The sequence below is a fragment of the Cherax quadricarinatus genome, chromosome 51 (genome assembly GCF_038502225.1).
Source record: "Cherax quadricarinatus isolate ZL_2023a chromosome 51, ASM3850222v1, whole genome shotgun sequence".
Taxonomy (NCBI): domain Eukaryota; kingdom Metazoa; phylum Arthropoda; class Malacostraca; order Decapoda; family Parastacidae; genus Cherax; species Cherax quadricarinatus.
In genome coordinates, this window is record NC_091342.1 from 22,224,607 (window position 1) to 22,247,741 (window position 23,135).

The following is a 23,135-nucleotide window of genomic DNA, read 5'->3' on the forward strand; positions in this document are numbered from 1 at the left end:
TATGGCAACAGCTTAGCTAGTAAAATTATAGGCAGGAACTCTAAGAGAAGCGATTTTTGCTGTTAGGCAATCAGTTCGACCAGAATGAGGAGGAAAAACTTGTATTCCGGTCGCATGGGTCTTTGATCTTGCTCAGATTCATGTTTTTAAATGGAAGAGGCAGGCTACCTGCTGGAGGAAGCACTGACTACCTACTGGAGTAAAGTCCCTTGCTACTTGCTGGAGAGAGACCTACAAGAAATTCTTACCAATACACATACTGAGAGGAATCGGCAAGGTGGACACAGACAGGATGTTCCAGAGATGGGACACAGCATCAAAGGGTCACAATTGGAAGTTGAAGACTCAGATGAGCCACAGGTATGTTAGGAAGTATTTCTTCAGTCATAGAGTTGTCAAGAAGTGGAATAGTCAGAAAAGTGAGGTAGTGGATGCAGGTACCATACATAGCTTTAAGAAGAGGTTCGATAAAGCTCATGGAGCAGGGAGAGAGGGGACCTAGTGGCGACCAATGAAGAGATGGGGCCAGGAGCTATGAATCGACCCCTGCAACCACAATTAGGTGAGTACACACACACACACACACACACACACACACACACACACACACACACACACACACACACACACACACACACACCTACAAACTCGAGTTTTTTCTATGCCGTCATTGTTGACCTCGGGAAAGCCTATTTTTACCAGCTTCCACGTCCAATACATTTCCCTTCCCTTCCAGTCATTCTGTTCCATACTTTTGTCCTCTCTTTTTTTTTTTTACCCTTCCAGCATTCCCTTCTTCATATTGCAGTACTCTTTCTTTGCTTTCTTTTGTCTTTCTTCTTCCCTTACATTTCACTGAAATTTTTAATTTATAATTACTCATTGTAATCGTCCTCCTTGTGTCCTTTCATTTCTTCTCCATCTCATCCACTTTTAATTCTTTTTCTCGTCCTCTTCCATTTCTCCTCATTCTGTTCAAATCCTCTTCATCCTCTTAATGTCCTCTTCTATATCCTTTTCAAATTCTCTTCGTGTTTTTAAAATCCTCTTTATCTTCTTCATATTTATTCATCCTCTTGAAATCCTCATCATCCTCTTCCAGTCCTCATCCTCTTGCAGTTCTCATCCTCTTCCAATCCTTCCCTTCCGTCCACTCCCTTGCCTCCTCCCACTCCCTCCAGTTGCTTTCAAGTTGACCAGTAATTATCTATATTTAGCCCACTTAACCTTCGCAAGGAGTGAGATGAACATTTTTATCCCTCAAGGTTCGTCGTCCTCTCCCTTCGCCTTTCCCTTTTCTCTTTCAGCTTTTGGACAGCTGGTGTTTTTTTCCTAAGACCTTTACCAACCCCAGCATCATTGCCACTACTATTGCCACAAGTGTCTACCACTACTTTATCTCCACTGCCACTACTACCAATGCCTGTCATTTCCCATGCCGTTACCACCACCATTGTATCACCACTGGTGACAGTGTCAGATTCTATTGCCTGTGATGTGTCCGGTTTACTTAGCAGCATCTGCGCGCCTTTCCTTGTTTTTATTTTAACACTATGGCTGTCTCCCATCGAGGTAACTGACCCGACAAAGAAGAAAAACCTTCACTCTTATTCACCCAATCAGTCTTGCCAGAAGGGCGTCGACATCACAGTTCAGATGACCCTCCAAAACCGCAACATATCCACCGCTCCTCCGCCCTCTTAATAATTCTTTTGGCAACTTTAAACCTCTTCCTAATACCCAAACTCCGAATTCTCTGCATAATATTCACACTACACATTGCCCTGAAACACGACATATCTACTGATTCCAACCTCATCCTTGCTGTAGCATTCAAAACCCACTATACTCTGGTACAGTCCCCCTTTTGCCTGAAACTATGTATAGTGCCAAAACAAAAGCATTCACATAGCTAAATTCACAAACTAGTATTTAGTCACTTAGCCATAATACCAACTTACCTCATAATTTTGTAATATTTTAAACTTAAGATTTAATTTAAGTCTACCCGAAATGCCTAGCCATGCTAGGTGTTCTAGTGGTACACTCTTTAATTATTATTTTACTAGATGTAAACCACACAATAACCAAATTCTGTAAACTCAGCATTGTAATCCTTATAGAGAATAAACTTTGAATTTGAATTTGAATTCATGGATAAAATTCTTTGTCTCCATAGATCCCTAGTGCGCCACCCACCTTTGTCCCTTCGTCATCTCAGTGGTTCACCTCATCTCCCATAGAACCACGTTTACTTTCACCATACTCCCTCCCTACAATTTTGTGTGGATGTTATTTAGTTTTTTCTATGCTTCCCTTCCGTCTTTCGGGTGTATGTATGAGTATATACTCGCTCATCTATATATGGTTGCAGGGGTCGAGTCTCAGTGTGTGTGCGTATGTGTGAGACTCAAACTGTGAACGAGTGTATAAGTGGCTTCATTCTGCCTCCAGCCCATCAGGAGACAAGGCCTTCACTGATATAACGACACCGAGAGAAGTTAGTCATGACTTAAGTGTTTACATCAGCTTGGCCGCATTTACAATCACTTCAGATGAAACATAAACACATGGCAGCTATTCTTATGTGTTGTGCGTATACTTGTATTAAAGATAATTTTACTTTCATGTTACATAACACTCGGATTACTATTTTTACCGTCGTTAAAGATCGTAATGGTATTTATGTTCTCTAGAAAGTGTCTTGGTGTGTTTGGACAGTGATAAAGCTGGCTGTGAGAAGTCTTCATCACATTGTTGGTGTTTCTGGTTTTCACTTCTCCCTCCTCGTTTCTGTTTCTTCCTCTTAATCTACTATTTTTTTCCATCTCTCTCAATTTAGTAAATCTTATAATGTTTAAGGTAATTTGAATGGGTTGGTCTTGACCTCAGAGAGATATATAATTTGCTCAGAAAATGTCCTCTAAATTCATTAGATTAAAATGCGAAATGTGTCTACTGATGACAGTGAAAACGCTTACACACACACACACACACACACACATTATATATATATATATATATATATATATATATATATATATATATATATATATATATATATATATATACATATATACATATATACATGTATATATATATATATATATATATATATATATATATATATATATATATATATATATATATATATATAGATATATATATAGATATATATATATATATATATATATATATATATATATATATACATATATATACATATATATATATATATATATATATATATATATATATATATATATATATATATATATATATATATATATATATGTATGTATATATATATGTGTGTGTGTGTGTGTGTGTGTGTGTGTATGTATGTATATGTATATGTAATTATTTTTATAAGTAAATAGTTTTATTAAACTATATGAAATTTTCTTTATAAAACAACTAGTGTTCTACGTTCTTTTAATATTTTATGACTAACGTTGTAGGAAGTAGCAATTTAAGGAACGTATTTAATAATGCTGGCGTCTCCTCTGGTTGAAATTTTTTGCTAACTATTACTCGTCGTTCCTTAGTGGTAAGGACAGCCTTCGTAATGTGTTAACTGGCTTTTTGATAATATTTGAATAATATGCATATACGTGTAACTATATATATGTCGTGCCGAATAGGTAAAACTTGGGATTTTGGCTTAAATAGCAACTCTCTTCTTACCGAATAAGGCAAGCGAAAATTTGTGTGTGCAATAATTTCGCAAAAAATATATTTTATTGTGTTTATTTATTATTAAATTACTGTAAACTTATCTAAAATATATTTCGTTGGATTAAGCTAAATTAAATTGCGCTTGTTATAATAAGGTTAGGTAAGTTTTCTAAGATTCTTATGGTAGAAAATTATAAATTTTTACATTAACATAAATGACAAAATTATATCTTTAAACGTATAAGAGAAAATTTTAGAAAGGACTTAATTCTAAATGAGTTCTTGCTAACTGACCATTTTTACCTGTTCGGCACGACACACACACACACACACACACACACACACACACACACACACACACACACACACACATATTTTTATCTCGAGTACTGACTAGGGACCCAAGGCCTCGGAAAAGAGATTAAACGTACTTCAGGCAAAAAAAAAAGAAAAACAAATAAATGAATAGAAGTTTCTTCCTGGAGCTGTTTGAGTATTTTCTTGCCCTTATAATGGTACCAACGCCTTAAATTTTTGTGAAATCAATAAAAAGAATTTTTCTTAACACGTCAGTCGTTTTCCAGCGAGGTAGAGTGACCCAGAGAAATATACATTCACCACCATTATTTCAAAAGCTGTCTTGCCAGAAGTGCGCAAACGTAACTGTTCAAATGTGCCTCCTAGTTATGAATAAAAAACAAGTAATTTTATTTTGTATGAAAGTTTTGTACCTTGGAACAAACACAGGGAGGGTAAATACTTGACGTCATTGCATATGTCACCATGGTTACCACAAGTTTCACCCACACCTTAAAATCTCATCTTTGTGGCGAAACGAAAAACTTAGTCACTCATTTAATGAAGTTTTTCCTGACGACGTGAATGATTTTATGCAGGATGAGCGGTGCAGGACCGTGGAGACAATACGTAAAGAAGTTAGCTTGGGTTAGTGTGATAGATCAGGAAATGAGTTTGCGGTGTGTGATAGAAATTACTAATATTTAAAGAGAACTCGTATACGACTCTGTAATCCATATTTAGAATTCGCCCATTTAAATGATTTCCTGGTGTACAAGCGTGTCTCTCCTCTCTTTTTCCTCTGTTTTCCTTCTCTTCCTCCTCTCTCTGCCTCCCTGCTTCTCATCCATGTCTCCATACCTTTGTCTTTTCTTGTTATATTTCCCTCAGCCTTTTGAGGTGAGAGAGCAAGAAGCAGCTGATACTAAGGGGAATGAGTGAGTTATTTTTACTGAAGATTTTCATAAACGGAGAAACTAATTCAAAAGGGGAAAGAAATCAAATCAGATCACTAAATACTATCTAAAGTTAACTTATGACATAAAGAAAAAGGAACTTTGTGTATAGTCACTTATTCTGTGCGTCAACATTGTTCCCTAACACCGTGGACCACAGTTTTGCACAAACATCATACTGATACAACATTCAGAAATTACTACTCATTTCACAGGAGTGGTGGAGGTAGAGCTGTAGTTGGTGTGTGCACCATTCCAGGGGGAGGGGAGAAGGATAACATTGTAAGCCATGGGATGAGAAAGGGTATGGGGATAAAGGGCAAGGGTTGGGGGTTGTTAATTTTACCGAGCCCTTCATAATTCTGTGGCTACGCCGTATATCTACCAAACATAAAGATATTGTTTTTTGTTGGGTCCCTGGTCATGTCGACGTACAGGGCAATGAACAGGCAGACACTGCTGCGCGGTCAGCAGTACATGACCTACCGATTTCCTATCGAGGTGTTCCATTTCTGGACTATTTTGCTGCAATAGCTACCCACCTTCGCACCCGTTGGCAACAACGTTGGTCAACTCTGCTCGGTAACAAACTTCATTCTATTAAACCGAGCATAGGTTACTGGCCGTCTTCTTGTCATCAGTGCCAAGGTTGGGAGACCACTCTCTCCCGCCTTCGCATTGGCCACACTCGTCTTACTCATGGGTATCTCATGGCGAGGCACCCTGTTCCTCTCTGTGAGCAGTGTCAAGTTCCAGTATCGATTGGCCACATTCTGTTAGACTTCCCTCTCTATCAACGAACACGCAGAATTTACCTCCAACGTCGTCTTCGTTCTACTACTCTCTCTTTACCTTCCCTTCTTGCTGATGGACCCTCCTTTAATCCTGACTCTCTCATTGACTTCTTGACAACGACTGATTTACTCCACAAACTCTGATGATACTTTTCGCACTCCCCTCAGCCCTTTCTAGCTCAGTCTCTTGCTGCCCTTTACCCTTTCACCATCCACTACCCCGCTGTTATCCGTAACCTATTACTCATCCATCTCCCTTTTGCCACCTGATGCCCTCGCTTCCTTCCTGCCCTGCAGCGCTGTATAGTCCTTGTGGCTCAGCGCTTCTTTTTGATTATAATAATAATTCATAATTCTGTAAAAGGCTTCGGTCTATAATTTTATGTTTTTATGCGTTCATAAATATTATTCGTAAAAAATTATATAGACGATATAAAAAATTTGCCTAATTGAACATCACTGTTTTCTGTGGCTCACTGAAGGATTTGGTATACATCCGCTTGACAACTTGCGGTGTCCTCAGCGGATGCCATTCTTTTACAGATTCTAGTATCATCTGCCGTGGATGATACGGTGCTGCTGGATATGAAAATAAGAAAGAGAACTGGGACGAGTACTCTGGCTTCAGGAACGGAGCTTTTCATAATGGCAACCTCTGATGTTTATTTTGTTGAATATTACTCTAGTTTCGATTTGTTAGAAAGTTAAATATTTATCTGCTTACTTACTCAATTATTCATTTTCTACACATGTTGTGCGCTGTAACAGCGACCACGCCTCTCGAAGCCTTTTACAAAGTCTGTGTATATTACATCTGCATTTTTTTTTTGTCTTCCAGTGCATCCAAGACCATGACGTAATGGTTCAGCAGTTGAATAAGACAGGAGCTTACTAAATACAGTCATATTGTGATTTCAGTATTTCTCTCATTTCTTTGTTGTCATGAGTGTAAGTTCCATCTCCTTTGAGCAAGATTTCAACAATATGTGTGTTTTTACCTTGGATTTACATATGAGGAAAAAGTATTTTGGGTTTCTTTTAATTTCATTAATGTCTCGCCTGGAATCTTCTGATGCATTCAATTTGAGCTCAGTGTTTTCCATTTATCTAACTAGTGTTTCTTTTCATTCTTGAGAAAGTGTGGAACCTTCGAGAAGTTCTGCGATTCTTCATCTTCTCATGTAGAGGAAGTCTCTCTCGCTCTGTCTAACTTACATCTTCTCTTCTTATTTTCTTAATGGTATGTGACTGGAACATAATTTTACGTGGCAAGGAGCTCATCCTCTTGAAGCACTGGTTTCGGTCCATGTTATTCTTACAATCTTCCCAGCATAATTAGGGTCATGGTTTATTTGTTCGCTGTTGATGTATTTTTGTTGAAATAGTATTTATTTAATAAACACTCACGGGTGTGTTGGGTTGCTTAACTCTAGTGTGTATGAAGGTCTAAACTTCAGGTATGTTGCTTCTCAGTTTACAGTATTTGACATCGTTTTGTTTTTTAGTTCCAAGGTATTTTCTGGTTTGGTGTGTTCCACTATTTTCTGACTTGAAGCGAATTTATCACGGAGTCCTAATGTCCTAACAGTTTATTTGTATGTGATTATTCATTCTGACTGCCTTCTGGAGTCTTCTCTGCAGTTAGAGGTGTCTTAAATTGAAAACACCCAGAATCAGGATTTTTGGATAAGCTTGAAAGAGGTTCATGACAGTGTTCGATTTTTCAGTAGCTGATCATTTAAGTACTAGAGGGTTGCATATGGTGGTTTATATACAAGAACAGTAAATTTATAGAGATTTTTAAATTTTCACTGGCATTAAGCAGTTTAGTGCAGATTAATGAGTCTTAATTAACATTCATTCCAACCGTTTTCGGCCGCATCGCAATAGACTGTACCCTGGTAATCATATTTTCATAGTAGTCTTTAATATGCGCTTGCAAACCGCAAACATTGTTATTGATCTCCCCGTGAATAGTCCACTAATAAACAGTATGTTGTTGCTGCTGGGTTTAAGACCATGTATATTTCCAAAGTTAAATGTTTCATTATTTGTTTTTAGGTTATTTTTGACATTAATATAATTATATAGGTCTGATGTGCTACCCTCTGCTTTGTTCATAGTTCAACACAGCTATGAGGTAGTGGAATATTCTTGATAAATTAGACACATGTGCAGCACTTGGTATCTTTATTAAGGACACGTTTCACCACACAGTGGCTTCATCAGTCCATAACAAAGGAGAACGGGGAACAACAGGAAGAGTTTGGGGTGATCAGTCCCTCAGCCTTGAGTCGATGTGATCAGTCCATCAATCTTGATACTATTATGTTGCATATGTGTCTAATTTATCAACTTGTCGGTTCTCTGAACCATTCATCTAGAATATTCTTACCATTCTTTTTCCCTTCCTGACACTACGAAAGTCTCTGGTTTGTATGGTCGTAAATTCAGTTTGACGTTCACGAGGCTCAACTCGCCTTTTTCTCCTCATGTGGAAAGCAAGACAGTTTGTCATAGCATTGCCTTTTATGGCTTGAACTATAACACATTTCGCGTGAAAATAATTGGAAGTCTTGAAATGACATATGCCTTTATTTAGTAGATTTCGAAATTGCCTACGATGATCATATTTGCATGTACCATTCATCTTAGGGTCTGTTCATATTTTCAAACGGTTCAGGCATAGTACTATCACATTTGGATTTTCTGTTGGTTGCAATTAATGGGACTTAACTATTATATTTTATTTTGACTATTAATGGGGCTTGATAATTCTATTTTGACTATTAATGGGTCTTGAGTATTCTGTTTTATTTTGACTATTCTGTTTTGTAACTGATGATTTCTGTAGTGCTTGTGTGTACATTTGGGCTTGGTTTAGAAAGACACGTAAGCAAACACTAGAACATATTTATTAGAAAACGTTTCGGTCCTGGGACCTTGATCACTTCTAACATACAGAGGTAGAAAGACATTATATATATAGGCGGAGAGTGAGATGTGACGCACGTGACCTGAGGAATGTCATAAGAACATAAGAATGGAGGAACACTGTAGAAGGCCTACTGGCCCATGCGAGGCAGGTCCTTATCAAAACAACCTCTACCTGTGATGAGGACGGGTAGACGATGAAATCATGTGACTCCTGTGTTGTTGGGTTGGTGCTGCTTAAGTATCATGTATGCCAATATTTTTGAAATTTTGTAGTTTCCAGTGTTGCGTTCTATAGTGTCGGTGACGGCGATTAGTGAGGCTTCTAGGCACCGTCGGCGTCTGAGGTCTGGTTCGGTGAGAACGAGTTTTGCCTCGTTCCAGTTCATCAAATGCCCCGTGGAGTCTCTGTGGAGGACACAGGCGTACCTTACATCGTCTCTGTTCCTCCATTCTTGTTCTTATGACATTCCTCAGGTCACGTGCGTCACATCTCACTCTCCGCCTATATATATAATGTCTTTCTACCTCTGTATGTTAGAAGTGATCAAGGTCCCAGGACCGAAACGTTTTCTAATAAATATGTTATAGTGTTTGCTTACGTGTCTTTCTAAACCAACTTGTCGGTATTTATTACCAAGGTTTATACCACATTTGGGCTTGCATGATTACTTTATTTCGACGTCTTCTGGTGGATTTAATAGCTTCACTCATGGTCTCTTATGACCTTCGATTTATTTGACCTTGTCTCTGTATTTCCTTGTAGACTTCAACCCATATTTCTTTCTCCAGACTTGTACTTTTGTTATGTAGCCTTGTACCTTCATTACGTCTTGTAGACTTGTGCCTTGATTACCTCATTTAAATTTGTGCCTTGATTACCTCTTTTAGATTTGTGCCTTGATTACCTCTTTTAGATATGTGCCTTGATTACCTCTTTTAGATTTGTGCCTTGATTACCTCTTAGATTTGTGCCTTGATTACCTCATTTACATCTGTGCCTTCATTACCTTTTTCAGACTTGTGTCTTGATTACCTCTTTTAGACCTGTGCCTTGATTACCTCTTAAAATTGTGCCTTGATTATCTCTTTTAGACCTGTGCCTTGATTGCCTCTTGGAGACTTGTATCTTTATTTCTTCTCGGAAACTTGTATCTTTATTTCCTCTTGGAGACTTGTATCTTTATTTCGGCAGTAGTTCAAATATTTGCTGGTCATCAACCTGAGATGTTGACACAGTGTTCTCTAATTAGTTAACCCTGGAAGGGCTGGGATACCTTAGGGGAGGGTCTTCTTCTTTTCATAGTGTTAAATTTACAATGTACAGGACCTGAAGTTATACTGTGACAAATCATTACATCATTAAAACAATTGTAATATATATATATATATATATATATATATATATATATATATATATATATATATATATATATATATATATATATATATATATATATATATATATATATAATTGAAAATGTCCGTTTTCAGTAATATATAATTACGCATTTGAATATCATTCCTAGAAGCAAATTTTGAATATGAGCTAAATCATCCTTGATGCAAATCATTTAACATTTATCAGTGAAATTTATTTATGTGTTGTGGCCCAGCTTACTCTGCTGAAACACAGGTGAAGGACGAGAGCTTTACTCGTACGCGGTTTTATGCCTGATGAATTATAATAATTATTATATTTATGGAGAATTGCTAAACCGGTAAGATTCATACAACGTCAGTGGAATCTGAGCTAAATATGTTTTTATCTGAGACAGAGGAAGGATATTCTCCTTTCCTTTAGATCGAAAGCCCGTCACCAACATAAAACACCATTGAAGGGATGGGATATATCTGGTAAAGAAATGTCGAGACACCCGTGTAAACACAGGTATAGACAAATGAATAAGACACGTGCAACACCTGGGTATGTTTACTGTGGAGACCTTTCACCATCCAGTGACTTTATTAATGCAATACAGAGTATAAATGATAAAATAAGTATTTTGCAAACCAGTGATATTTTATTACAGTTACAGAGAGTACTCACCGAGCACACAGGTAGAGTACTCACCGAGCACACAGGTAGAGTACTCACCGAGCACACAGGTAGAGTACTCACCGAGCACACAGGTAGAGTACTCACCGAGCACACAGGTAGAGTACTCACCGAGCACACAGGTAGAGTACTCACCGAGCACACAGGTAGAGTTCTCACCGAGCACACAGGTAGAGTACTCACCGAGCACACAGGTAGAGTACTCACCGAGCACACAGGTAGAGTTCTCATCGAGTACACAGGTAGAGTACTCACCGAGCACACAGGTAGAGTACTCATCGAGCACACAGGTAGAGTACTCACCGAGCACACAGGTAGAGTACTCACCGAGCACACAGGTAGAGTACTCATCGAGCACACAGGTAGAGTACTCACCGAGCACACAGGTAGAGTACTCATCGAGCACACAGGTAGAGTACTCACCGAGCACACAGGTAGAGTTCTCACCGATCACACAGGTAGAGTACTCACTGAGCACACAGGTAGAGTACTCACCGACCACACAGGTGTCAACACAGGTAGAGCACTCATCGAGCACACAGGTGTCAACAGAGGTAGAATACTCACCGAGCACACAGGTGTCAACACAGGTAGAGTACTCACCGAGCACACAGGTGTCAACACAGGTAGAGTACTCACCGAGTACACAGGTGTCAACACAGGTAGAATACTCACCGAGCACACAGGTGTCAACACAGGTAGAGTACTCACCGACCACACAGGTGTCAACACAGGTAGAGTACTCACCGAGCACACAGGTGTCAACACAGGTAGAGTTCTCACCGAGCACACAGGTGTCAACACAGGTAGAGTTCTTACCGAGCACACAGGTGTCAACACAGGTAGAGTTCTTACCGAGCACACAGGTGTCAACACAGGTAGAGTTCTCACCGAGCACACAGGTGTCAACACAGGTACAGACAGTACTCACCGATCACACAGGTAGAAACAATACTCACCGAGCAAAGAGTTCACTGAGTAATCTCACAAGTTCTTCAGCGGTGCACTGGTCGGACAGCGTCGTGAACCCACAGATGTCGGCGAAGAGGATGCTGCAACCAGAATGAGATTTTCAGAGGCAGCACTGATGTGATTATTAGAGGCTGGAATATTATTATGATTATCAGAGGTTGTACTGTTCTGATTATCAGAGGATGTACTGTTCTGATTATCAGAGGCTTTACTGTTCTGATTATCAGAGGCTGTAATATTGCTGTGATTATCAGAGGCTGTACTTTTGTGATTAACAGAGGCTGCAACATTACTGCGACTGTCATATGCTGCAACGAAAGAAAGACTAGCAGATGCTGTAATATTATAGGCATTATCAGATGCTGCAATTGCGTTAGTGAGAGTAACAGATACTATAGAGATCAGTTTAATTTTCAGATGCTGTTAATAAATCACTTTGATTACACTAGTCAACAAAGAAATTTCGTCAGAGGTAATTCTTTATGTGCTATTTAGATTTTTTTTATATTGATTCCAATTCATTTTCTGTTTTTCTCTACCACTCTCTCCAGGTAAACTCCAGGTAGACCACGTATATTTCGAGATAAAACCGAGCAGAGTTTTTCTTTACATTTTTTAATCAATGTCAGCAACTTTTAAGGGGATATTATGTCGGCCCCCTAAATAAGGTAGGCTTTTAAATTCTGTCGGCTTCTACGGATGGGGCCTGCCTATCTGACTAAATTAATTTCATTTGCCCCAGCTAGGCATTAAACGGCGTTGTTTGTGTGCAAAACAACTGTTGTGAGTGACAGGCAATGAAAGAGCCTTGGGAAGGTGATGTATCAAGAGAAGAATATCGCAACTGCTGATTGACACACTCTGTGGGTTTCGCTTTGTGTTCAGGAGCAGGAGTTGATTTCTGAGAAGAAATGTTTCGAACGGCCAACTCTGTGGCTTCTCAGTGGATAGAAACGAGGGCCGGGCTGACAGTTCTCACCACCGACAATTAGTGCTCACGTCTCTCTCTCTGGGAATTGCAGTTATTCAAGTTCATTTGGGCAGTGCAAGTGCCTCAAATTAGGCGTCAAAGTGTGGAGAATAGTGCTTTACCCAAGACATATCAGTGGATGACCCTCTCTCAGTAAATCTCTAGGCCTGCGTAGACTTCTGCCAACCCTCATTTAGTTCCTAAAACGCGGAATGAGAATTATCCGATAGTTATCAGTGAAGAAAATCGCTACCAAGGTTTCTGGAATGAAAGTATACCGACAGACTACTCTGGTGTTAAATTGTGTGTGATTATCGTAACATGCGATTTATTATGTCCGAGACCATGTTAAAATAAGAAAACTGTCGACTTGGGGAAAAATTTAAATACTTTTGGAACCAGCGTGTAAATTTTTAATGGGAAAATAGTTTGATTTTGTTAACCAGTGGTGTCACATGCTGTAAAGAGATAACTTCCATTGTCAGATGAAAGAAAGAGATCACTGGAGTTATCAGGTCCCGTAAAGAAATCGTTTGGCTTATTATCAGATGCTGTAAAGAGATAACTTGGATTATCAGACACAAAAGTGAAAAATGATTACACTCAAGATCTTCCAGTGATACTGAGTTGATGGAAAGAAAAAAAAAATTCTAAAGCTGTCTGCACAAATAATATTTACCAACAGCATATGGTGTGAGAGATAATTAACCAGCACATGGTGTGTGAGAGATAACTAACCAGCACAGGGTGTGATAGATAGCTAACCAGCACATGATGTTTACCTGGAGAGAGTTCCGGGGGTCAACGCCCCCGAGGCCCGGTCTGTGACCAGGCCTCCTGATGATGTGTGAGAGATAACTAACTAGCACATGGTGTGTGAGAGATAACTAACCAGCACATGATGTGTGAGAGATAACTAACCAGCACTTGGTGTGTGAGAGATAACTAACCAGCACATGGTGTGTGTGAAATAACTAACCAGCACATGATGTGTGAGAGATAATTAACCAGCACATGGTGAGTCGTTAAACTCCAGACCGACGTGTTAGCCACTGGGCCAGCTGGCTACAATGAGACTCATCCAACTAGGTATATTTATACACCACAAGAAGGTTAGTATAGGCACCACTGTGACCACAAATACAAGTTGGATGAATCTTATTGTATAGCCAGGTGGCCCACATCGATCTTCAGTTTTACGACTCACCGCGACCCGTGGAATGGTTTAGCACGATTTTGTGTGAGAGATAAATAATCAGCACATGATGTGTCTTGAGGGATAAACTTATATTTTATTTCAAGACATAATAATAACCTTTACAGATATTTTATTCAGTTGGGTAAATGCTATACTGGTAACTATAAATACCGCTTCTGAACACATAATTCAGGAACAAGTATCTTGCTATAAAAAAAACAAGTTCACAAGTACGTATATATACTCAGAGTGGTGTTTATCTCTGCGCATATAAACAGAGATGAATTTATTTTTCTGGATATATATATATATATATATATATATATATATATATATATATATATATATATATATATATATATATATATATATATATACACACACACACATATACAGAAGCATGTATATCTCATTGAATATACTCAGAAAGATGCATGTTTTCCATATTATATTCAGAGACAGATGTGTATCTCTCAGTGTACATATGCTGAGAGTTTATTTTAATTCATATTTAGGGGTTAAAGCATCATTGATTGATGGTGTAAAAGTTGTACGTGGCTTTAATGATCCTCGTACAGTCGAGAGGCTTTGAACCAATAAGCCAGTCAACCACAGGCACAGGCGAATGAAAATGAAACCTAGCATAATGCCAAGTTAATAACTAATTAATAGGACGAGTACATAGCGATAAGTTACAACTTTATATTAATGTCAGACGTGAAGTGGTCAGGCACCAGTTTTATCCCGTTTACCTGTTAAATTACGTCAAAGCGTTCATTAACGTATAAGTTATACATGTGTAAATGAATGTATACATGTTATGATGAACATGCATGGTAATATTAGCTTCTCGACCAGCGCTTCAGGTAATAAATTGAGCAAAATGAAGAGCGGTTATCTCATCAGTGTAGTTAATGGAATATCCACACACACTGGGGCTCTGTTGGCCTTTTATTACTTATTATAGTTAAAACTAACCTGTAAGGTTAATTAAGTTACCCTGACCAGCATTCCTCTTTCCTTCCTTAATCTTTCTCTATTGGTCTTCTTACCCTCTCCGTCTTCCTTCTCTTTTGGCATCTGCTTTACTTCTTCATTCCCGCTTCATCTTGAGGCTTATAGGGCCATTGACACCATACGCCGTATCTTGTTGTTACGATCTGTAGGGCCACTGTATTCGACTGAAGAATCCCACTGTGTAGGCGAAGCGTTTCGATATAAAGATGCCTTAATTATCAACCTGTCGGTCTGTATTGTATACCGTCATATTCCTACTAACATTCTACATCGTATTTTGTTACGGTTAGGGTCTATAGGGACAATGGCACCTTACGTTGCATCTTGTTGTTAGCGACTATAGGGCCACTGACACCTTACGTCTTATCAAGGCTCCTTCCATCAACTATTGTAGAGTATTTTAAGACGCGTGTATTCATCTATATGTAATTGCAGAAGTCGGGTTTTAGCTCTTGGACTTGCTCTTTGGTGCCATAAAGAAAAGATGTGATGGGAAAGTCAAGATTGGTACCAGTGTTCATTGAACACAGTACAGAGAGGATATGCATTCGTGTTCATTTAACAATGTGTGGGGAGGATATGTACTTTGTTCTTTTAACACTCTGTGAGGAGGATTTGTACCCGTGTTACTTAAACACTGTATGGGGAGGATTTGTACACCAGTGTTGTTTGAACAATGTGTGAGATGTACCCGTGTTTCAACAACGTGTGGGGAAGATTTGTACCCATGTTGTTTGAACATTGTGTGGGGAAGATTTATACCCGTGTTGTTTGAACATTGTGTGGGGAAGAGTTGTACCCGTGTTGTTTGAACATGGTTTGGGGAAGATATATGCCCGTGTTGTTTGAACATTGTGTAGGGAAGATTTATACCCGCATTATTTGAGTGTTGGAAATAACGCTTTATTCATGTACGGTGTGAGTTGTCGTAGACAGTTGGAAACAGTACGTTCTTCATATATGGGGTAAAACAGAGGTACATCATCCCCTTCTACAATAACATCTAGCACTGAAGAGAGTTAAGCACTATTATAAGATTCTCGGTACTGATGCTATATCAAAGTCACAGCTAATCAAACTATGTTGGAATGAAATCTTTACGAAGCTCTTAAGGAGCCATCGAGCAGGTCATCGTATGTTCATGACCCGTGTCAGGTGATTTATCCCTGACGACTAAATTAACAAGTAAGGCTGTTGATTGTATGAGGGTGTTGCGGCCTGTGGTCTGCACCTCACGCTGGATACGTTGATGTATATCAACATATCCATATATATATTCAACGAACTGGCCGTATCCCACCGAGGCAGTGTGACCTAAACAGAAAAACGAAAGTTTCTCTTATTAAATTTAGTAATGTATACAGGAGAAGGGGTTACTAGCCCCTTTCTCCCGACATTTTAGTCGCCTTGTACGATATGCATGACTTACGAATGAAGAATTCTGTTCCACTTTCCCACGGAGATAAGAGGAAATAAACAAAAACAAAAACTATTAAGAAAATACAAAAAAAAAAAACAAAAAAAAAAAAACAGAGGGGTATGTATATATATATATATATATTTCTTTCAACACACCGGCCGTATCCCACCAAGGCGGGGTGGCCCAAAAGGAAAAACGAAAGTTTCTCCTTTTACATTTAGTAATATATATATATATATATATATATATATATATATATATATATATATATATATATATAGATATATATATATATATATATATATATATATATGTATATATATACAGTGGTCCCTCGTTTTTCGTAATTAATCCGTTCCTGGAGCCGTTACTATAAACGAAATTTACGATTTACGAATCAATTTTCCCCATAAGAAATAATGTAAATACAATTAATCCGTTCCTGACACCCAGAAGTATTAAAACAAAAAAAATTTAACATGAAATATACATGTAGTACATAAACAATACAATGGAAATGATGAATGAATCATTAACAGCATAACACTTACCTTTATTGGAGATTCTTCTTAGTGTATGGGAGACTGGAGGAGGAGAGAGTGGATTGTTTATAGTTTGGAAGGGGAATCCTCTTCCATCAACACCTCAGGTACCATTTGCTTTTCTGGGGTTACTTCTCTTCTCTGTTTCTTAATGCCACTAGGACCACCTTGAGAGTCACTGGAGTCCTGTCTCACAAAATAACTGTGGAGAGAGCTCTGTTTCTGGCGTCTTTTTAACACTTCCCTAAAATGGCCCAAGACTTTGTCACTGTACATGTTGCCAATATGGCTTGCAACAACCTTGTTAGGGTTATGTTTCTCCATAAAGCTTTCCATCTTATCCCACATAGTAAAAATCTCTTTAATTTCTGAAGAAGGCACCTTCTTCCATCTCTCTTCCTCCTCCTCTGCAGCAAGATTCTGAACTGCGAAGTGTTGCTCTTCCTGCTGAAGCTCTTGCAGCTCCTCAGTGGTGAGCTCTTCATTGTGGTCTTCCACCAATTCTTCCACATCCTCCAAACTCACATCCAACCCCATGGAACTCCCCAGTACCACAATTGATTTTACAACAGACATAGGCTCATTAGGGTCAGTCCCAAATCCTTCAAAATCCCTCTTGTCGACACAATCTGGCCACAATTTTCTCCAGGCAGAGTTCAAAGTCTTGGTAGTCACTTCCAAGCCATACCTGTAAGGGTTATGCAGTGGAGGATGCTGAAGTGTTCTCTCCAAAATTCCCTTAGGGTCAAGTGAGTGTCTGTGGTCACAGTCAAGCACCTGTGAAACATTGCTTTTGTGTAGAGTTTTTTAAAGTTTGCAATAACCTACTGGTCCATGGGCTGGAGGAGAGGAGTGGTATTCGGGGGCAAGAACTTTACTGTGATGAACCCAAACTCCTCGAAAATTAGGTCATCCAAGTTTGGAGGATGAGCAGGTGCATTGTCCATTACTAGCAGGCACTTGAGATCCAATTTCTTTTCCAGGAGATACTCCTTCACACTAGGGCCAAACACTTCATTGAACCACTCGACGAAAATTTCCCTCGTGACCCATGCCTTACTATTAGATTTCCAAAACACACACAATTTACTCTTCATAACATTGTTTTTCCTGAACACTCTGGGATTTTCAGAATGGTACACTAGTAATGGCTTCACTTTGAAATCCCCACTAGCATTAGCACAGAACATTAGTGTCAGCCTGTCTTTCATAGGCTTTTGTCCTGGCATTGCCTTTTCCTCTTGTGTAATGAAGGTCCTCTTCGGCATTTTCTTCCAAAAGAGGCCTGTTTCGTCACAATTGAACACTTGTTCAGGTTTCAGTCCTTCAGCCTCTATGTACTCGTGGAACTCATGCACATATTTTTCAGCCGCCTTGTGGTCCGAACTGGCAGCCTCACCATGCCTTACCACACTGTGTATGCCAGTACGGTTCTTAAATCTCTCAAACCAGCCTTTGCTGGCCTTAAATTCACTCACTTACCACTATTTGCAGGCAATTTCTTTACCAAATCTTCATGCAACTGCCTAGCCTTTTCACAAATAATCGAAGTCATAAGAATATCTCCTGCTAATTGTTTCTCATTTATCCACACCAATAATAACTTCTCAACCTTTTCCAGTACTGGTTATTTCATTTTTGTCAGCATAGTTACTCCCTTCGCAACAACAGCATCCTTTATTTCTTTTTTCTTGGCCACTATGGAACATAAGGTTGTGTAGGGTTTCTTATACATCCTGGACAGTTTGGCCACACTTGTACCACTTTCATATTGTTCAATGATGGTTTTCTTAAATTCAATCGTATTTCTCACCTTCTTTACCACAGGCTTGGCACTAGGAGCTTTCTTTGGAGCCATGGTAGCTTATTTAGTACTTGCAAGCATTAAAATAAATGGAATATTATGAAATATTTCGCTGGAGCACGTGAGGGGACCTTCGCTCACTGGTAAACAATGCCAGACTGGCTGCCGCCCCGGCTCACGCCGTGGGTACGCGTCCCGGACGAACTACGACTCGCGAGTCAACCTATGAAAAGCGGGTCCATGTTTATACGAAAATACCCCTATGATTGGCGAATTTTATGATTGCCGGGAACTATGAAAAGCGGGGGACCACTGTATGTATATATGCAATAAGATCACAGTAAACAGGTGATTTTAAATTATGCAAAACAACCACTGTGAAAGAATAGTGAAATTCCAAGCGCTTTCGTGACTACTCACATTGTCAAGGAACTATGAAAGTAATACATCAAAGGAAGGCAATAAAAGGGCTTAGATCACACCTCACAGTCAACTCCCGCAACAAAGAAACACCTGACGCGAGACAATACCGGACTCGTAAGAAAAGAGGAACACTGCAGTAGGTCTGCTGGTCCAACTAGACAGGTCCTCACGACAACCCACCAACAAATCATTTTACCCAAGAAATAAGGTTTATTATTTGTCCAATGTATTATTAAACTCTAACCAAATTTTATTAATTATAAATGAATCTAATTTATACAAACCTAAGGAAATATTCATATTATTTTCAAAACTGCTTTTTATGAAACAAGATTCAATTATATTTCTGTCAACCATGGACTTGCTTGATACAACTTTCTCAACTTTTTGAAAATCAATTGGTTGGTTAAAGTCTCTCACATTAATAAAAAGAGCACTGGAATCTTGTCCAGTTCTAATGGTATATTTATGTTGTTTTAACCTAAGTTCGAGACTTTTAACAGTTTGACGGTAATAAATTTTATCGCAAATTTTACAAGGAATCTTATAGACACATCCGTCAGCATTTTGGGGGGAATTCTTTATCAAAAGTTTTTTTTACTGTATCAAGATTTTTAAATACAACTTTAATATTAAAAATCTTAAGAAGAGAAGGCACGAAAACGCTTGGAATTTCACTACTCTTTCACAGTGGTTGTTTTGCATATATATATATATATATATATATATATATATATATATATATATATATATATATATATATATATATATATATATATATATATATATATATATATATATATATGTCGTGCCGAATAGGCAGAACTTGCGAACTTGGCTTAAATAGCAACGCTCATCTTGCCATATAGAACAAGTGAAAATTTGTGTATGCAATAATTTCGCCAAAATCATTCTGAACCTAACGAAAAAAACTTATTTCACTGTGTTTGTTTAGTATTAAATTATTGTAAATAAATCTAAAATATATTTAGTTGGGTTAGGCTAACATAAATTTTTCTTGTTATAATAAGGTTAGGTAAGTTTTCTAAGATTCTTTTGGAGCAAAATTAAAAATTTTAACATTAACATTAATTTAAAAAATATATCTTTAAACGTATAAGAGAAAATTTTAGAAAGGACTTAATTTTAAATGAGTTCTTGCTAATTGACCTATTTTACATATTCGGCACGACATTATATATATATATATATATATATATATATATATATATATATATATATATATATATATATATATATATATATATATATGTATATATATATATATGTATATATATATATATATATGTGTATATATATATGTATATATATATATGTTTATATATATATATATATGTATATATATATATATATATGTATATATATATAGTATATATATATATATATGTATATATATAGTATATATATATATATATGTATATATATAGTATATATATATATATATATGTATATATATATATATATATGTATATATATAGTATATATATATATATATATGTATATATATAGTATATATATATATATATGTATATATATAGTATATATATATATATATATGTATATATTTATATATATATATATGTACATGCATGTGTAGTGTTACCTAAGTGTAAGTAGAAGTAGCAAGTTATACCTGGTATCCCGCGTGCTAATGAGACAAGAAAAAAGGCACAGGCAATCTTACCATTGTGTAAAACAATTACAGGTTTCCGTTTCACACTCACTTGGCAGGACGGTAGTACCCCCCTGGGTGATAGCTGTCTACCAACCTACTACCTAGGATATATATATATATATATATATATATATATATATATATATATATATATATATATATATATATATATATATATATATATATGTGTGTGTGTGTGTGTGTGCGTGTATTCGTGGCTCCTTTGTCTTCTATATATTTTCCATTCTCTTGTACACCTAAGTGTTTGCCTCTCTACACCTTTGGGTGAACCAAAGGCTCATTCTGGTCTTCCCATTATTTCTGTTGCCCTTGGGAGCGAACCTCTTTTTCTGCCTCACTGCATTTCGTTGTCACGTATTCCATCATTTCATTTACTGATTTTCCCACCAGTTCTCTTTCCCACTGAACCTCATTCAGGAAATTCCTCGTGCCTGTGTAGTCCCCTCTTTTGTAGTTTGGCTTCTCCTGTCCTACTTTTCCTGTTTTTCTCTCCACTTGCAACTCTACTATGTATTCGAAGCTCGGGACCACATGATCATTAGCTCCAAGGGGCCTTTCATATGTGATGTTCTCAGTGTATGAACTACTCAAGGTGAATATAAGACCAAGTCTTGCTGGTTCATCCTCCCCTCTCCTCTCTGTTAGTGTCCCTAACGTGTTGATACATGAGGTTTCTCCAGTACCACTTTTATCATCTTAGCCCTCCATGTTTCTGGTACCCAGTGCGGCTCCAGGTTTTCCCAGTTAATTTCCTTGTGGTTAAGTCACCCACAACTAGTAACTTTGCCCTGCCCACGTGGGCCCTTCTGGCCACCTCGGCTAGTGCATCAACCATTGCTTTGTTGCTTTCATCATATTCTTGTCTTGGCTTGGCTTCCTGCTCTTCTGTGGTGGGTTGTACATCACTACAATCACCCCTTTGGAAACCCCAGTCTGAAGTGTTCCTACTATGTAGTCCTTTGCTTCCCCTCTGTCCCCTCCTTTCATCTCCTTAAAACCCCACTGGTTTTCAATGAGCAATGCAGCTCCTCCACCCCTTCTATTCCCTCTATCTTTCCTCAGGATCTGATATCTTGTGTGTGTGTGTGTGTGTGTGTGTGTGTGTGTGTGTGTGTGTGTGTGTGTGTGTGTGTGTGTGTGTGTGTCTGTGTGTCTGTGTGTGTGTGTACGCACCTTCCCTGCTTCTCGTCATTCAGCTTCAGTATTGTCTTACAATTCGTGTGTTTTACTTAACGATAATTAAAATACAAATCTACACAACCCTCTTAAAGTAGTCCTGGCTTGTGTGTTCTAGTATATTCTCGTGTGTGTTTGTGTATTATGACTTGATAGTCTCAGAAGCTGATCATTAATCCTCATTGTGTTATGTCATGAAGCGCTAAGCCTGTGTGGGTCATTCATCGTAATGAATATTTGAGGGTCAATCTTTCGACCTCCAACAACGGCACGATCTCTGACCGGCCAGACTGTTAGTGACCTTTCATAATAATAGTCACTCTTGTATTAAAGTGCTGTTTATGAATATTAATATTTGAAGCCACGGCATAATTTTGCCTTTAATTAATTCATAGGCATACAACATCACACGGGGCTGGGGATCGTGTTTGGTGTGGTGGTTGGTTGGTGTGGTAGTTGGTTGGTGTGGTAGTTGGTTGGTGTGGTGGTTGGTTGGTGTGGTGATTGGTTAGTGTGGTGGTTGGTTGGTGTGGTGGTTGCTTGGCGTGGTGGTTGGTTAGTGTGATGGTTGGTGTGGTGGTTGGTTAGTGTGGTGGTTGGTTGGTGTGGTGGTTGGTGTTGTGGGTGGTTAGTGTGGTGGCTGGTTGGTGTGGTGGTTAGTTAGTGTGGTGGTTGGTTTGTGAGGGTTGGTTGGTGTGGTGGTTGGTTAATGTGGTGGTTGGTTAATGTGGTGGTTGGTTGGTGTGGTGGTTGGTTGGTGTGGTGGTTGGTTGGTGTGGTGGTTGGTTAGTGTGGTGGTAGGTTGGTGTGGTGGTTGGTTGTTGTGGTGGTTGGTGGGTGTGGTGGTTGGTTGTTGTGGTGGTTGGTGAGTGTGGTAGTTGGTTGTTGTGGTGGTTGGTGGGTGTGGTGGTTGGTTGGTGTGGTAGTTGGTTGGGGTCGTTGTTGATAGGGATAGATGGATAGTGGCAAGTTGAAAGAGAGAGAAAGACGGGGATGGGGGGAGGGAAATTTTCTGTTAAATTTCAGTAGTATTCTGTAATTCTGAATTAACACAATTTAATTTGGTTTTATCAGAAAAATACTGTTAGGTTGATAGCTAGGTGAGGGAACGATTATTATTATTATTATTATTATTATTATTATTATTATTATTATTATTATTATAATCAAGGGGAAGC

At 38.3% G+C, this 23,135-nt stretch overlaps 1 protein-coding gene and 1 long non-coding RNA gene across 2 annotated transcripts in view; one reads left to right on the forward strand and one right to left on the reverse strand.

The window, feature by feature from the left end:
* The window catches only part of LOC138854160 (uncharacterized), a 502,510-nt gene that overhangs the window by 236,305 nt on the left and 243,070 nt on the right, over positions 1-23,135 (forward strand). The gene's annotated exons all lie outside the window — the stretch shown is intronic.
* LOC128694593 (adenylate cyclase type 5) overlaps positions 1-23,135 on the reverse strand; it is a 418,524-nt gene that overhangs the window by 167,566 nt on the left and 227,823 nt on the right. The window contains exon 4 of the mRNA XM_070095954.1: positions 11,678-11,770. Within this exon, the coding sequence (XP_069952055.1) occupies positions 11,678-11,770 (93 nt within the window). The remainder of the gene's footprint in view (positions 1-11,677; positions 11,771-23,135) is intronic.